Source organism: Mercenaria mercenaria, chromosome 10, assembly GCF_021730395.1.
Source record: "Mercenaria mercenaria strain notata chromosome 10, MADL_Memer_1, whole genome shotgun sequence".
NCBI classification, from domain to species: domain Eukaryota; kingdom Metazoa; phylum Mollusca; class Bivalvia; order Venerida; family Veneridae; genus Mercenaria; species Mercenaria mercenaria.
Genome location: NC_069370.1, coordinates 5,416,328 through 5,435,767, shown reverse-complemented (window position 1 = coordinate 5,435,767; position 19,440 = coordinate 5,416,328). Strand labels below are relative to the sequence as shown.

Here is a 19,440-nt window from a genome sequence, read left to right as displayed (position 1 = left end):
ATTTGGGGAGGCTGAGTTTTTGGGACGTGGCTTTCCCTGTTTGATATTTATCCTTGATTTTCAATACAGACAAACTTGCTAGAGAGACCACGTTTATTAAGAGACCACGTGCAATAAGAGCCCATTTTTTCAGTCCCATTATGTTGTTAAGAGCCTTTGTGTTCAGAGAAAAAGTTTGGCCCTTCCCTTAGGTAAGTTGTACTATAAAATATACATAATTATGCAGAATTTCAGAACACGAAAATCTTGATTATACAATCCAGGTAGTAGAGTTGGCACAAAATGAAATTGATGGAGCTGAATTCTATAGAGTTATAGGAAGACTCTATTCAATAATGACATTATGATAAGGTGCCAACTTCTTTACAAAACAGTTCTTTTTACTTAATTCGCGATTCTAGAGTAAAGCGCTCACTAGCTCTGTTTTTGTTATTATTGTTGTTGTTATTGATGATGATGATGATAATGATGAACACGTGATGTACGTGATATACTGCCTCTTATAATAATTGTGAAATAGTACAGAAGGAAGTTATTCAAGATTGCAAAGATACCACATTGACAATTATTCATAACATACATAACCATCAGTCAGTTTACTGTTCGAGTGTTTCTGATTCATTTAGGCAGAAAATGTATGTAATGATAAAATTGTAACTAACCATTATTCATTCAAATTGAAATAAAGCTATGTAGTGTTTTAAATACATATGAGCCGTGCCATGACAAAACCAACATAGTGGCTTTGCGACCAGCATGGATCCAGACCAGCCTGCGCATCCACGCAGTCTGGTCAGGATCCATGCTGTTCGCTAACAGTTTCTCCAATTCCAATAGGCTTTAAAAGCGAACAGCATGGAGCCTGACCAGACTGCGCGGATGCGCAGGCTGGTCTGGATCCATGCTGGTCGCAAACCCACTATGTTGGTTTTCTCATGGCACGGCTCATATATGGTTATTGTAGATGAAATATGATGTCCATCTTCGCCATTTTATACTGTGATTACCTAATAGATCATGTATATTTTTGTAATGTTATATACACATATTTGAGTAAAGCTTAACATGTAATATATGAAAAAAATGTTTTGTACTGGGTCAAAGATGGAAGGCAAGAACGTGGTAAGTGTTCAAACGGAATGAGAAAAAAAGAAATTGCCACACAGTACTGATATACTTATATAACATATCTATGTATTTTTGGCCTAGCCTTTGTTCAGGGGAGGGCTCCAGATAATGTTGTTTTAACTTCTGGCCAAACCCTTTTGTATAATATTTGCACTGGTTTATTTATATATACTCGTTGTATATATGTGAAAACAATGTATACATTTATGCAATAAAATTTGATTAAACTGAACTAAGGTTTAACATTGTATACACATGCAAAGCACAAATTATACTCCCCAGGGCTGTTTTTTGGGCCATTAAACGTTCCAAGATGGCACCCTGATGCGATCCTTCTTAATATATGCTATTGTCTCTTTGATACTTCTATACTATTATTATTGTTATTATTATTATTGCATTCGATTGTGTAATGTGTACTTGTGCTCAGCCGCTATGTACGCGTATATATTTATTTACAAATATTTCATATTTCCATGTGGTATGCTGTATGGGCGTTCCTGTTGGACTTTTACGCATGCGCGTCATAGCATCAATCATGTAATAAATTACAGTATAAGAATCGATGCTCATAGAAACATTTTCCAAACTATATGGTGCCAAATTGTTTTGCTTTGACGAAGAAAAACATTGAATAAATAAACACACAAAGGGACACAGTTGGGCATCGCTTTGTGCAAGCAACGGTCAGCTGTAAAACAAATGAAGAGTTTAACCCCGTTAATTGTTCGCAAACCAATGTACATTGTTTTTATCATTTATAATGAAAACGAAACATCGTGTCGTTTGGACGGGAACCACGCCATCAATGGGGACCTCTTTAGAACTATTAATTTCAAAAAGACCACCGGAGTGTCTAAACCGGTAGACTATGCACAGCCTATCACTCTTAAACCCCGTCAAATATTTAAGAAATGATCACGCCATATTAACTTTCTAAAGAAGAGGCATGATAATATAAGAAAAACATGGAGAACGTAAATATAGATAAAACAAGAAAGCCTTACAAACTATATATGTTCGCACTCAATGGCTTTGCAAATGGTAGATCGACAAGAAAAACAAACAACAACCAAAAAAAATGCGAAAAAAACAACAAAAAAAACCCCAACAAACTAACAGAAAATAAAAATACAACAGCAGTACAGTGCATGAGAACTGCTTAAAATAAAGTACATGTAATTTGCACAACTCCTGATATCGTAATCCTACTGAAGGCCTGTATTGGTAATATATTGATTTCTAACTGACTGAACACGCGCTCTATCAAATCAATAGATATACATGGGGTGTTTCCCCACCAAAAAAAAACCCAACTGTCTTGTCATACATTTTTGCATGATTAATGATGTAAATCCAAAATTAGGAATAATCCTATTTTCTTGTTTCATTAGTCCCCAACAATAGAGCTGCCAGCATACAAAAACTTGCTAAAAACCAAGGTAAATATCCAACCACGTTTCACGAACACAGCCTTCCCACAACACGCGGAAGTGCAGACGTCTAACATACACATTCAAAACACACATACGAGGACCAAAAAACCCCCACAAAAAATAAAGGAACACACTCGGGCACCGCCTTGGAACGGTCAGTGGTAAAACACCACTCGCGAAGCTAAAACCGGTTTATGGTGCGCACCCAACCTCATTCTTACCCCCACCATGTTCCAAAGTCACGGGACAGTGTAAATAAAAGTAATCCCTGCTAGGCACTAACACACGCAATGGAAACAAAAGGCGTGGCATGAAAAACACACACATGCTCCTGTATAATCATATAAAAAGCAAACCAAAAACGTATGTACGCAATGCCTTTGCAGAAGGCAGAGCATCAAGAGAAACACCCTTAAGGACCCGACGAAACAGACAAGAAGACAGAAATCAAATCAGGTTAGTCCAGGTGGGATTTAAAAACTGCTAAGTCAAAAAGGGGCATACTTTTGCCAAAATGCAAAACAGAGTTATAGTACATGTGCACTGCTTGTCAGATTATCACAGGGAACATTCAATGTATTCCCATTGGTTGGAACTTAGATAACAAATACAAAAACAATCAAAAATTGCTAAGGCGTAAAAAAGGGCATAATCATTTTTTTTTTTTTTTTTTTTTTTTAGTTATGGAACCTGTGCAGTGTAAGTCAGTTTATCACAGTGAGTAAGTGTGTGAAGTTTCAATCCATTCCTATAGGTAGTTGCAAAGATACCAGCATAAATGCAAAAAAAAGCAACAAAAACATAACCAAATCAGGACGCTGACGCCCGCATGATCGAGTCAAATAGGTCTACCTTTTCTTCGAATAGTCGAGCTAGAAACAAAACTTGACGAGACATATAAACATGTTGGCAATGTCAATGCTGAAAGCTGAGCAACAAGAAAATTAAAATTAAGGGTCCGACGTAACAGGATACAAGATATAATATAATTGATAGTAAACACTTTTAAACAACATCCCGGTAAAAATCAGGTTTTAATAAATCTTGTTGCAGATGTTTTTGTTTAGAGCCACACCGACACAATTTAGTTCAAATGGTGATTTTTCCAGCTTTGAATATGGGGGAACACGACAAGTGCTTTATTTCAGGCAATGGTGGGTACCTTGGTCTTCTGTAAGTCAGATGGATGGAACTTGATTTGAAGAATACTACTCCCCGAAGCGATCTTCTGAATCCACTTCGAAGATGGGTTAGTTTGTCGCATAAGTGTCAAAGACATGAGTAGCATGTAGAATCCAGAGCCATAGCTTAAAAATCAAGGTTGCATTTAGATTCAAATATGGTTGGTCATTTTTCTTTGCCGGTCAACAAGCTTTCCAAATATTTCTTTATTTATTTTGTTGTGTTTAACGCCGCACCGACACAATTATAGGTCATATGGCGACTTTCCAGCTTTTATAGTGGAGGAAGACCCCAGGTGCCCCTCCGTGCATTATTTTATCACGAGTGGGCACCTGGGTAAAACTTTCCAAATATAGACGGATAATATTTAGATACTTTTTTCTTCTGCAATCAGTAACTTGTTTATGCAAATATTGATATTCCAAAACTTGCCTAACCATGTATGGAAGAAAATAAGAACAGGCCAAAATTTCACGAAAAAACTTAAGTAATTGCTTAACTTAGTCTGTTATTGCAAATTCGCGTTTTTGCCCTTCATGTGTCTTCAAGGTTGACTTTGTTATCTACATCGGAACCGTATATGACTATTTCATAGATCAAAAACACAACAATTCTGAATTTTACAGAAAACGAAGTATAGAAAAAAGAAATATACTTAAGCAAATACTTAAGTACATTATATCGTGCTTAAATAGAAATATTGTATTTGCGTGACTGAAATAAGTACTGCAGACAAATGATAGTGTATGTAAGCACGTGTGCTGTACATGCTTTGTATATACACACAAATAAAAAGGCAAAAGAAAACATAAACAACGAGAACGAAACGAACAAATAAAGGACCAAGCTCACACTTGAAGGTCAAAGACTTAAATGCTATTTTTTATCTTAAGCTGTAGTTAGCATCCCTATAACTCAAAGGTCGCACACGACTATATGAGCCGTGCCATGAGAAAACCAACATAGTGGCTGTGCGACCAGCATGGATCCAGCCCAGCCTGCGCATCCGCGCAGTCTAGTCAGGATCCATGCTGTTCACTTTCAAAGCCTATTGCAATTAGAGAAACCTTTAGCGAACAGCATATATCCTGACCAGACTGCGCGAATTCGCAGGCTGGTCTGGATCCATACTGGTCGCAAAGCCACTATGTTGGTTTTCTCATGGCGCGGCTCATATAATAATCATCACAGTATGTTTTTCAAATATTTTTCACATCTGTGAAAAAAAGGCGATTCATTTTCAAATAGAGGACTATCTACTTTCTGGCTAATTTCTTTGATTTCTCATTTAACTTGATTCGTGCTTTGAACTAATTTATTTTGCTTCATATCAGCTATGATATTACAATCTACAGCCTATTTTTTCATATTAGCAAAGTAAGTTATGTCTTAATATATCGAAACTACAATGTGAACTTAAAAAAAGAACATATGTTGTAAAAGTCTCTGTGATAATGTGGAAAAAAAAACTAATTTAGCTTTTTTTTTTGTTCATTTGATTTGATATTTTTTATTTAAAATTTCAGTCAGTAAGTACATTTTATAGAATGCCATTTCTGTTCTGTTTAATATAGGTATATGTGTTAACGGTTCCCGGCCCATTACACTTATTGCCACCCATTAATACACTGTTCTGTTTAATATAGGTATATGTGTTAACGGTCCCCGGCCCATTACACTTATTGCCACCCATTACTATACTGTCATTATATTTATCTTTATCTTGTATCATTACAAACCTGTTCAACTCCACATTTAAATTAAATACTCATTAAAGTGCGTAATAACTTTATTTGCTATACAGTAATGACTTTAAGGTTATGAAAAAAGTACTGTAACTTGATTTCTGTTTCACACCTCTGATAAAATAAGTTACTAGGGTCAGTGAGGTCTGTATTTATTTAAGTCTTTGAACGAGGCCTTAAGTGGAGCGTTTAACGTCATAAAATCACTGAAAAATACAGGTGATTTCCCTAACAAGTTGTATTGTTTGACACAATGACCCAACTACTCTACTTTATATTATTATCTCTTTACGACTTCTATATGCTGTTATCAAAAGTGCATTTTATAGAATGAGTCACTTAAAACCACAATTAGTCATATTGACTTCACATGGCTTAAAACTTTGTTTGTTAAAGTTATCTAAATGGTCCGATGATTCCTATCTTAATCTGCAAATAAGCATTATTTCATTAAAACTGGATCCCTAGTTTGGACATGTAATCTTTTCTTTGTTTTGTATCTTTCCCGCCCATGTCGGTTAATTGTTAAATAGCCCGACAATACATGCACTTCGCAAGGACTCCAATTGAAAGACTTTTAAGTACACGACCTACTTGCAATACTAAAAACAATTAACTGGAGTTACAATTTACAATTAAGGCCAAGACGTACTTACTAACTGACGATTATGCAATATTGGCATCAGCATGATTATTATCTAAGGGGAATTACTTCTAACCTAATTACTTATTTTGAGAATAGGTGCATATGATTTTTTAAATTGTTAGATCTGTTTTTAATAGTAATCATATGCAATTGGTGTTTCAGCTGTAGGTATTAATCGTATATTTATTTTTCAAATGTTATCATAACAGTATAAACCATAAACACTAACTGTAAAATTAAAAATAAAAATCGTCAAAATATATTAAATATATACACTTAATTAACATATAATACATGACCCTGAGGTCCGTTAGACAGGATAGTCAGACAAGAATGCTATATAACTTCCAAGTACGTAAGCTATATGATGTATTATTTGCTATTTCATGCCAAATAGAGAGGAAAAATTTATATAAGAATCCTTTGGAAGCATAGAACGCAACTAAACAAAGTAATATCAGGCTTCGTTTGATTATACAACACTCTCACGCCCTCTAGTTGCAATTGCACGTTTGACAATTCTGTCACCTATTGATAACCATTATTATATGAGAGATAGAATGTAAATTATAGATCGTCTTTTAGTGCCAAGTATAAAATATGATTTTAAAATATACGTGTAATAAAAGCCCCTACTTCTACACAGCCTGTAAACTCTAACATCACCTTCTTTTAGAGGTGAGTTAAAGAAATAGAGTCAGTGATACTTTTGAAGTAGCGCTTATGACCGGAACTAAACAAAAAATGTAAAAAAGGAAAAATTGATAATTTTATTTCATGCTTTCTGTAAGAATTTTAATACATATCCGGCAATGTAGATCCACTCAGAAAGAAATGATTATACCTTACATGAATGCAGTTTCATTTACGTGAGGAATTTTGAAAGTGGTGGCACCGAAAGTTGAAATTTGTCCTTTTATTGTGACCTACATACATGTAAGGTATAATCATTCTGGAGGTGGAGTAAGTGTTTACCTGCCGTGTTTGAAGGTAATGCAATCAAAACGATCCTCTTATGTTATTACTACATCTAATATATTTATCTATTTAGGTCAATATGACGTAAATGTATCATGAAAGTACTAAAATACAAACCAAAACCAATATTTGAAAAACATTATATAATGCAAGTGAAACTATTAAAAGTAGTTTGTTTATTTTTGTAAACATTATGTAATAAAACTCTTTGTGAAACGCCACTCAGTTAGTTATATAAACTTACATCTAAAATGTTACTAAAAATAACAATGTATTTTCCCTACAGTAAAATACCCCCGCGAAAACATCAGCTGTTTCAGTTGCTACTGCTTGAGTCACCAAACTATTAAGGATACAAAGAGGAAACTAAACAGACTGTCTTAGTTACAGGTCTTCAGGATATTACTTATCATGTGAAATCACGACACTATCTCTTAATATGACATGATGGATATCTGAATATCGAAGTTTGCGGTTTTCACTTATTATTATATTGTAATACAATCGTCAGGATCGTGGCTGACTCATCTGACCCTTAATCTAGCAAGCAACATAATATGTTATAGTCTTATTTGATCCGACGAAAAGACGATCTTAAAACGTAACTTGAGGATCAATTAGAGCCTAATCTCAAACTTTTTAACGTTTTATTGTTACTTTCACATGGGCTTCTTTATGCATGCAATAAAGTTTTTGTTAATCTTACTCAGTTTTGTTTTGTTAATCTAGTATCAGTAAATAATATACGTCTCGTAAATACATACACTCAAGACTCGAGACTTTTATTTCATTCTTGCAATTATGTGCAAATATTTTGATATTTATTTATCATATTATTTATTAATCTGATCCAATAGGGTGGTTTCCTTTGTGGTATTAGAAGAATGACCTTGTACACAGAGCTCATGTCATACCAAATGTCCACGTTCATTTACAAATAATAATTATTTTTGTCAGAAGGATGCGTTTTTACACCTTTACGTTTTCATCGGAACGTCATAACGCGACAAAATTAAATTTCAGTATGGGATTGTCACGAAAATTATACAGGACAGGTCGCGATCTGGGGTTCTATGTTTGACGGCAACATGTGAACGTTTTTCATTACGTTAACGTCACCTACGTTGTCGTTTTGTAGCTTAAACGGTTAATTGATATTATTTCTAGACGACCTTTTTCTTTGTATATCTGTATAAAACTAATCCAAATATCAACTCCACAACTGATAGTCACGCTTCGTGAAGCAAAGCAACATCACTGTCTAAATACCCATATTCATTATGTATAATTCATAAATATATACATTATGAAACTCTTATGTATATTGTTTGTCGATTAAGCGTTTTTAAAGTCCTTGAATGTATACCAATTTGAGACAGCTTCCCTAAGCAATAATTATTTGGCCGTATTACTCTAATTGCCTATCGTCACCTCAAAGATGAATTTAAACGAAATAACGAATTAACAGAATAGAACAGAACAAAACATAGGTTTATTTTGACCATTATAATATTACACAAACATGCAAATGGCAGGAATTGCATATTAATAAAAGGTGATATCTGAGAGGGTAGTCTTTTTACCCTATATATACAAAGAAACGTCAATAAGCTCACGTCAATACCAAGAAGATTCGAATTAACTCACGCCATCACAATAAGTCTATCATGATATAACATGGAGTAAATCTGATTCGAGGAGATAAAGGCTAGCTATTATTGTCAATGGATTGGGGCGTATTTGTTTGTTTCAGCATTAAAGTGAAATACCTGCCTGTAAATTTTGGTTATACAAGTGGAAGGTATTTAAATAAACTTTATCTTTATGTTGCATGACTCTTCGGTGGTTTTAACGTAATGTTATCCATTTTACAAGGTCACAATATTTTTAGATATTGACAATTTATGTCTTTGCATACATTTCTTAGGGATGAGGTGTATATTGTTATACGCTTAAATAGAAAGCTCGTCCTAATCATATTTGGAGGGATTTTTTTCAATGAAAGAAAATGCAAAACCGGTGACCGGTGTGAAAGTGAGTGAGGAGTGTTGCACTTTTCATTACTTCTATAATAAGACCCTTTTGATAGCACAGAATGCAACTAAGAAAAATAATAGCAGACTAGGTATGATTGAATCTGTTTATATGAGGCTATGAAATATGCAACACTCCCAACATCCCCTAGCAACTGAGTCCGCTATTATTTCACATAATTGCAAATTGAATTTGTTCATTATATTATACCGGTATTTTTGTGATTTATATTATTATACCAGATTTATATAACACCATTTTCATGATAAACACGTTTAAAAGTGCTTCACATACAAAAGCAGCCACTCGGGGCACCGATTCATACTCTACTAGTACGGACACAGAGCAATCTGACAAAATGGACAATACGAGAAAAAGCCCACAACATCTTTTAGATACAGGCTAAACAGACGACCTGGTTCTTTAGTGTGTTTTGTGTAAAGCACTGATGCTACGATGTACTGGCCTCTCGTAATGTAATAGCCTGGGGATTAAGGCAATCTGTTATGGATTTTGAACAACACATTATTGAAGAAAGCAGCAATGACAGATGCCACATATATAAAGAAGAATATTTGCAATATAAAATAAACTTTATTTTGCAATATATCAAATAAGCTTTTTTGAACATAAACTTGCAAATATGGACATCATGAAAAAACACATAGCTTTTGTAATGAACAATGAGAACAATGAAAAGAATCACAGTATTTGTTTTATGGCAACAAATATGTTCATATGGTGTCATCTGAACAAAGTAACGTATTACCAACCATTTCCTCTTTTTTCTGATTGAATCGTAATTATGTCACAAACTCCAAATGCATGTCACTGGCCAGAAACCCGCTGAACATCACCGAAATGATATGTAAGTGCTTGTACTCATCTTGCGGAAAAAACTGTAATTTCAAGGTTGTGTGTAACACATCCCGTAGCCGAAATTATCCGAATAGTTGAACACATCATGGTCGGAGTACCACGCGGACATTTGCGATTCATTTCCTCTCAATGTCTCGTTTGGTATCCAGGAGCGTTGGTCACATTGTCCGAAGGTGGGATGTGTATACCCATCTTGCTGCAATGATTGAATGAATGAAGAGAGATGGGTCGCTGTATAGGGGCGAGGCCCATGGATTCCAAGAGGCCTGCTCCGGACCCTTTGAGCAATTTTCTTTGAGGACGGAGGATGTTGAATGGCATTTATTTGAGACAATACAGAACTTGATGCAACACCTGACAGAGATCTGTGTGACTGGACAATGGCTTTAAAGTCAAATCTGTATGTGTATCGCTTTCCTTGTACCTTAGTGAGAATATGTTTATCGTAGTAATATCTCAATGCTCGACTAAGTTTATCATAGTTCATGTTCGGTTTGTTCTTTCTCTGACCCCATCTGTTTGCGACTTGGTCGGGGTCAGTTATACGGAATTCTCCCAGAGGACCCTCCCAGCGTGTGCATGTAGCTCCGCTCTCTGTTGTCAGAAGTTCCAGTATGAACTGCCACAACTGTATCTGGCCACTATCTAAAAGATAAATATGCAGGAAATGTAAAGTTCATGCACATGTAAACTGTAATATTATTTAAAAAGTAATAGTTTTGGGCATTTTACTGATTTGCATATGATTTACATCTTTTTGTTTTAAGCGAAAAATATGTTAATTTGTTTTAATGTGTCATATGGTATAAACACTTACTAGCTAATAGAGAAGCAGCGTCTTTCATCATCTGTTCATAGTCCTTGGGCTTGACTTTGGTCGACTGCTTGGCTACAATAAACAATAAACAATACTAACGTTTGCATTTACACATTGTTCGAGTCTCAATGTTATCACAATTATAATTTTAACTCTTTTTCAAGTTTTCAGCAAAAAGGGCAAGACCAGTGTTGAAGATATTAGAAAATGTTACAGCTCTGAATGAAATCTATGAACAAAGTTTCTAGTTGAACGGAATGTTTGAAGTATGCATTTTATAATCAGTAAGCATTATTTGGACCAATTACCTTTCTTATTTGTCTGTCTGTTTCCTGTTTTATCTACATTTTCAATGCATTCCATAATGTCTGTAAGAAGTTCAGAACTTTCATTATGTGCACTAAAAACTAAGTCGGTAATGTTTGTGTCCATTCCAGCTAGAGAAATGTCGCTATGAGTTGGCGATGACGTCAGAACACGTGACTCCTCTTCCTGAAGGGATCTAAAGTGATCGTCATAAGTTGGTGGTAATGACCTTGACATCCCCGACGAACTACCAATGTCATAATTTGTTGTACATGACACGTTGTCGGTGCTAATATCACATTTTAACGAGCTGCTTTGAAAGTATAAAGATGATTCTATATCGCCAAGGTTGTCATGGTTGCCAGGGACTATCTGTTCATAACTTCCACACCGTTGAAAATCCGTAAAACTTTGAAATTCTCTGTTACACGTCAGTTCGTCCAAAAACGAGCAGTCAATACTTTGGTAAGGACAAAGCATCATTGCTGTTTCTCTCTATCCAATCTGTAAAAGAAATTGTTTTATTTAGAAAATTGTAATTGCAATTATATCTTATTTGTTTAATTTTATTTTCATACAGATAGTTGCTGATCTTACCCTGAACAAGTTAGTTATTCTGTTGCACAAATAAAAGCATTCTGAGATATCGAGTTATTGTTTATATATTTCAGTATGGTTTTCTTCACACATAATAATGACTGCACTGACAAGTATAAACCAGTGAGCAGATTCTCCACCGGTATCAAAGCACAAGATTCTGTCACCAAGAACATAGTGAATAATCTTTAGGTTCATATTCTATAACGGGTAGGTGAACGATTTTTGTTAGCTATATTAACCACACTCGACCACCAGGCAATAATACTGCAATCAACATATCTTGGGATAGTATATTTGGCTAACCAAACAGTTATGTTTCATACATCCTGGCACGTTCAAGTATATATATATAAACGTGTATAAAATCATAAAATGATTCACTGTAGGTTATTATTGTTTGCATTGGTGGCGTGTAATGCATTTTATGAATGAAAAATTACTCAACTCGAACGACTGCCCACGTGATTAACCATATATGGTTATAATCGTAAAATCGTGAAGATAACCCTCCACAGGTTTAAGTTTCGGGTAGATGTAAATATATATCGTATATTTAACGCTGCATTAATAATCGATTAGTGTCATATAACAAAAATGCATTTTATAAACCAGAAAGTAGGTGTTTAAATGTAAACAAGATTGAATCATGAAGATATTTAAATGGTTTTATGTATCTATTTTAACAATCAAATATGCACTAGCTTTGACCAGTTTCATTAAAACATTTTTATATCTTCAGGCAGTCCCATACTATGAATCACAATAGTTTGTTTAAAATATATTCAATACACATGCTAGTTTTGATACAAACTCGGCCTACACGTTTAAATATCAAACGAAAATATTGCTGGGCTTATTGGTACATATTTTTCCAAATTTTACAGAAAATGGCGTTATTCGAGAATGTTGGTACTATTACTATACCTTCCAGCGGAGGTTCATTTTGTATTTGGCAAAAATACAACCTTTAGTAATTTTAACAACAACGACAAAATGAACTTCTGTCCTTATTCGAAGTGGCGAAGTGCATAACAAGTTATTTTTAACTCTATAAGGTACAGATACCCTCAGATAATAAGTTCTGCACTGATTGAACGTGTCATAAATGTAGGCCTTAATGTACTTTTCACTTTACCGATTTAAGTCAACTGAAATAATTTCCCAAAACCGCAGAATAAATTTGATACTGTGGTCTGGATATTAGTCTTTGACACACAGAATTAAAGTTTTAATTTAAGTAGATCAACAAAGTCAAAATGTTCTTTGACCAACTTTATAAATGAGAGTATTATAGGCACACATCCGCCCATTTCTTAATTGTTTTAATTTGTAGCAATAATTGTCAAATATATTATTTTCTCAGTGTTTTTGGTAATGATAACTTTAGGTGAATGTTATATATTGCAATAGCAAGTTTAACATATGGTCCTCAAATATTAAACTTATATTACAAACATTTGAAGAATAAATAAGAAGCGTGCAAAATAGATAGAAAAATAAGAAATCCAGTGAAATAGACTAACCTATTCTTGCACAAACATTTACTTAGTGACACGTGTATCCCATTTTATCAATAGATTATATTTTGCAACAGCTTATAAACCCTAGAAAATATTAAAGTATTTTAAAGTAGCTGAGATAAAACATGTTTTGTTGTCCCCGTACCAAAATCATAAAAGCTCGTTTGAGCTTTAGCCTTAGAAACCTTTTGAAAAAAAAGTTCTTGACCTTGACTAACGTTACTTTTCTTGGGAACATTGAATTTAAATAATAAAAAAAAAATAATATGGTATGAGAAAAGCTTTAAAGACAATTATATTAATAAGCACATTATTACATTGATAAAATAGAGATAATAAAAATGCGTCAAAATACAAATATAATAATAGTACAAGTTTTTCTAACTTTTCGTATTCGTTACTTTTATCTCTTATTATTCTGGGCAAATATGTCTATATATTAGCATAACAGAACAAAACATCTTCCATGCTTATCCACTACTAACTCGTATGTTGTAATGGAACAAAGTGTATTTTCCCGCTTTATAAGACAGAAAACATTCTAGAATGTTTTTCATTTGTGATCTCTTTGGCCTTTTCTGTATAGAGACATTCAACCCTTTTGTAATATCTAGAGGCGTTAAAAATTAAGATACTGTAAAAAATGAAGGATGTTGAACAAATTTATGGAGATTTTGGTGAAATTTAGATTTCATTTTTGATATATAAATTATCACGCGCTTTTTTCTTTCCTAAACGTTTTAAACATACAAATATAAGGTTGTTAAAATTTGTTTAATGTATTGACAAAAAAAATCATGCGTAATTTTCTCTTTGAAAGATAAGACAGACGCCATAAAAGTGAAACTGACTGAATTACACGGCCGATTTCAACAGAATTAGATGGATAAAATATTGAAATGTACTGAGGCCCACATCAAATGAAATTTCTTTGCAAATTAATTGAAACGAATTAAGTTTTATTCTTTTTTCTTTACAGAGACCACTTTAAAGTGTATTCCAAGTAATCTATAACATTCAACAGCTTTCATATGAATAGATTAAAGCCACATCTTACAAGTTCTTAAACTCCTGAGATTTTTTCATTGTCCAGAGGGACTTTAGGCTATTTTAATTTTCATATCATATATGTTTGATAATTTTTAAAAAATCAATTATATTCTTTAGTTTCGCGACTAATTTTCATGCAATGGTACTGAAATATTTTTTTCATAAAGTGAAACTTTTTAAAATTACTATTTAGCTAAACATATGGAGAAAAACAACTTCGGTTAAGTTAATGAAAATAGAACATTCATAAAATTCAAGAATTCACCATGTTGACAGGTTAGGTATTTCATAGTATAACGGACGCTCGAATCAAATGATCAACAGAAAAAGTTAAAAAAGACTATACTTTCCAAATAAATTGGGACTAGATCAAACCTACTTTGCTGTTCAAAAAGGTAAAAATTACTATAACAACGACAGTCGGTACTCCAAGACAGAATAAGGCAGTACTCGGAGGAATTCTTTTTCCCTCGAGGAAAAACGGAAAGTGGGTTTTCCGTGTGAGCTGATCTGTACTATTTATAAATAAAATATCTGAAATACTGGTCACAGACAGAGTCTCGCATGTGTTTCGTCATATGCACCTCGCCGTTAGTTGAATATAAACATAATAATGAAGAAGAAACCTTACAATTATTTTTTTTGCATTGTTACTCATTTATAAATATCTTACTTGCTCTGACTGGAATAATACATTTACAAACAAATTTAGCGAAACTCTCGCATTTGTTCTGTGGCTTAAATATTAATAATTGATAACAATAAAATATACTAACGGAAATTAGTACTTGAATATTCAATAATTTATAAAAAATGTAATATTTATAGAAGTTAGCCTAAAATTTTATATATTCAAGGCTCTGTATTTGTACCCTTATTGTAACGTACTAATTTTATTTCTTACACATTAAGTGAGAATGAATATTTTTATAACTTGAAGTAATAATAAGTAAATTAGTTGCAACGCATTTGCATTTGACTCCCTATTCCTAAGAAGGGCCTTTTCAAATTTCTTTTAAAGTATTTGAATTGTATCATTTCACCATGTAGAATATCGTTATTGTTATAATCATTACAGTTTATTTTGATTAGGGTATTTTGATTGAACATTTTAGCCTTTTAGACACCAAAAAAAAAAAAAAAAAAAAAGAAAAAAAAAATATAGTTAAAAATTTAAGACTTCAATTCTTGTATTGTTCATACTTTTAAAGATATCCTTTGATTATAACAAAAAAAATGAAGAACATTTTGATAACAAATTCGTTAAAGAACTATTTTTTTTGTTGACAGTTCACTCTAACGTTATATAATCGCTTTTAATTAAAATAAAAACTATTGATATGAAAAACAATATAGAGAGAATAACATGTTTGATATAAAATATATATATTTTTCATTTGTGGCGCGATTTAAGAAAATATAAAAATCCATTATTTATGTAATGAATTTTTATTTTGGTGTATAAAATAATTTAACTACATAGGCTATATATTTTGAAATTTACTATTTTAAAATATTTTTATTTCAAACAACTACTGTTTCAGTCTTGCTAGATACACTGAAAATGTAACTGAAAATAGTAGCATTTCACTTCTTAAAAGATGGATTTTTTAAAATATATTATCACTTTGGAACATAACGGATTATCTGACGTCACATAAGAGGAACTTGTATAACAGTACTAGCATCAGAAACAATTTTGAACAATTTTGAAAATCGAATATCTAACAGGTTTTTCCCAATGGGAGAAACAGTGACAATACTTTTGACTTTAGCACAGTGCGACATGCCTATGATGAAACGCAAATAAATAAAAACAATACTCACATTTCTATTAAAAAGACTTCTTTCTACCGTTGTAGCACCAAATATTGGCGCTAATATCACGGTAAGCTGTTTCTCGATTCTTTCCGAAGAACAAGTCTGAGGAGATTGATGCACTTCTTTGTGTTGCTGTTTCTATGGTAACTGGTGCAAACAAGTGTAGTTGTCGTCCTCGCTGTAGTCTTTGTAGACGATGGAACTATGCTGACCTCGCATAAATAACGAATACTCCAGTAGTACGTTTCCCATTCAAATCAAATGCAAAATTAAAATGACTTTAAACTTGATATTTTCTAAAATTAATATCACATAAGTAGAATAAAGCATATGTAAATTCAAGTTTTTTAAGAGATATTTTTTATTTCAGACCCTACTTGGATGCTTGCCTCGAGCGATCTGAATCCGCACTACGAAACTTTTCAGTTTTGTCTAGTTTAACTTTATATTTATGACTAATGTTGACAAACAGACAATCTTTTGTGTACAAATGTGGGTGCGTGAAGGTCTGGTTCCCGTTGAATAGTTAGGTTTAACGTAGATTAAAGTAGAAGCCGGTAAAAAGGCGTACGATAAACTTTATGAATGAAATTTTTACTACATGCACTATTATCGTAGTACTGTTAAGACTGAACTACAAATACATGTACATGTAAATATAGAAAGACACAAAATCCTGAGTTTGTCAGCGTGTTATCTGTTGACGTCAATGGGGTGAATATTTTGCATGTTTTTGTCAATCATACGGTCTTGTAAGATTACGGGTACTTTTATACCAGCTACCTACTTTTATTTGCAGGTGTTTCGGAGAGTCTGATATCTATTACGCCATATCAGGTTATGTAATTATGTGTATATTATAAGTCCGTTTAATTAAGTAAATCCCCAACAAAAGCATATGTTTACTATAGATTATTCTCAATTGTTATATCAAGAGAGATATATGTTATTCATGTAATTAATATCACGAAGCCCCAAATGATGAAGGTTTGTACAAGGATGTATCTCATAAAGAAAATTCTAACGAACTATAAAATTTTGACAGTACCATACCATTTAAAACAAATCATGTGGAATTCGGATTACTTGTTACATATCATGAGATTTACGAATAACGAAATGATTTCCCCTCTCAGTTTCGATTTGTTAAAAGACCTTGTGTCTCAGACCATTTGTCCTCCACCGCTGATTCATGTGGAGAAGTTGGCAGTTACTTGCGGAGAACAGGTTTGTACTGGTACAGAATCCAGGAACACTGGTTAGGTTAACTGTCCGCCGTTACATAACTGAAATACTGTTGAAAAACCGCGTTAAACCCAAAACAGCAAAGTGATGGTAAAATTACCAATAACAACAAAAACACAAACATTTTGTGAATACTATTTACATGCCTTTTTAATGAACAATAACAGATATTTTCGTACACTTTTATAAACAATATGCGAGCATCATATGTAACATTTAGGCATACATTTGTATCAAGGACATCTTTTCCATGTGAAATCGTTTCAAAATCCTTGTAATATTGCGAAGGACTTAAAAGGATTTTTACTTGTTTTTATTTGATTATTTACAGATTTTTCAATATTTCAAGATGTAATTCTCTGATAGACTTTATTTTCTTAATTAAAAAGACTTTATTGTCTTTAAAAAAGCTGTACAATTGTATCATCCGCTAAATATGTCCTTATTTGCACTTAGTTCCGACCTTTGTTTGAAAAAAAAAGCGAAACAATTTGTGTATTATCTACAAATGAAAGGAACACCTGGGTATCGAATTGTCAAACAATATAACCCGGTTAATGAGTACACGTTTTTCTTTCTTCCACGGCGATGTACCTAAACTTTTTGAAAGGAACATTATTCATTTGGACAAATGTGTCTGTATTTTATTTCTTCTCACATAATTATTGAAGGTGACTAGTAGATACGAAAGTTTGATAACGAAATAAGTCATAACATTTTCATACAATATAACCATATATTCATCACTTGAATATGAAAATTTATGATGTATGAAAATGAAATATATAATGTTTTAGACGATGAGGGTGATAAATGTTTTCATTTCGGGAAATGTTTGCTTCTTACATACTGGCTACGTTATGTCCTGCATGTATGATTAACTCATCTAATCTAAAGTATACACTATAAAATGTTAACTATTTGAATTTATCTCAACTGTAGAAATATTTACATGCACAACTGGTTAAACTATGTTGCACATTACAAGTTCGAACTTTTACAAAACCGCAACGTATCTTTCTTTTTCACAATGGAAAGTGTATGGAGATTAAAACTTGAGGTTTAGAAAGTCCTATTATATTAAATATTACTGTAAAAGTTTTAATACAAAATGTTTATGGGCGGTGTGCTTAATGTTGAAAACTTTTAGAATAATTAGTATTCTGCGGTTACATCTTTTTCTTAAATGGCCCAAAAATAGTTTATTTATTTGGATATATGAATTTTTTTTGAACGCTACTGCCCCATTATAAAAGTAAATACCACAATTTATTTTGATGTACTGCGTCACCTTAAAGGCATGAAAGTACACGGACACCGATAGTAAATTCAAGGTGAAACACCGCTTAAAGTTGGCATGAAAAGTACATAATACAAAAAACGGCATAATAATATCTTGCCTTTTGTTGTATTTTTATATTTTGATCTATTTTCTTTACAGACTAGATATGGATTTAACTATTTATTTTCGCCCTTGATCGGTTGCAAATGTGTCATTTTTGTTCCTAATAATTTTTCACGTCTTTGTTTGCACGAGTTTATTGAGTATCTTTATTACAACTCTAATATCATTAAAGATTAGTGCTAAAAAGAAGCAAAGCAATTTTCGCTTATTGTATTTTTGTGTCCCTACTTGTTTAATACAACAACAAAAACAACAACACTTATTAACAAATATTGGCTATAATTTGCTTTTGGCTAATGAACAGAAAGAAAACACAAATAAACAAAAATGATTTGCGCATACTTTTATTGCACATTGTCTGCATGATTTGTAATTGTATCTGTATATGGCTATGAATGTGCTATGCAATTTTATGCCAAAAAGAGATTATGTTATGTTATGTTATGTTATGCTATGTTATGTTATGTTATATTAAAATAACATAACATAACATGCTGATAAGCTGGATGAATGTTAATTTAGATATCAAAAATATTTGTTCCCGCGTTCTTGCTATTGCACATCTAAATGATATGCACAAGCATGCAGCTTTCATCAGGAGATTACGCTTAAGTAGGAAGTTAGTTCAACTTACAACTGAAAGGTTTA

The 19,440-nt window shown here is 32.9% G+C and overlaps 1 protein-coding gene across 1 annotated transcript; it reads right to left on the bottom strand.

Moving 5' to 3' along the window:
* Window positions 1–9,723: 9,723 nt before the first annotated feature.
* LOC123559900 (protein C-ets-2-like) lies at window positions 9,724–16,571 on the bottom strand. Its single transcript, XM_045352033.2, has 4 exons — window positions 16,149–16,571; window positions 11,154–11,655; window positions 10,846–10,917; window positions 9,724–10,673 (listed from the first exon to the last, which is right to left on the bottom strand). Exons 2-4 carry the CDS (start codon window positions 11,632–11,634, stop codon window positions 10,057–10,059), a joined length of 1,170 nt encoding a protein of 389 aa, XP_045207968.2. The 5' UTR covers window positions 11,635–11,655; window positions 16,149–16,571; the 3' UTR covers window positions 9,724–10,056.
* Between the last annotated feature and the right edge of the window lie 2,869 nt (window positions 16,572–19,440).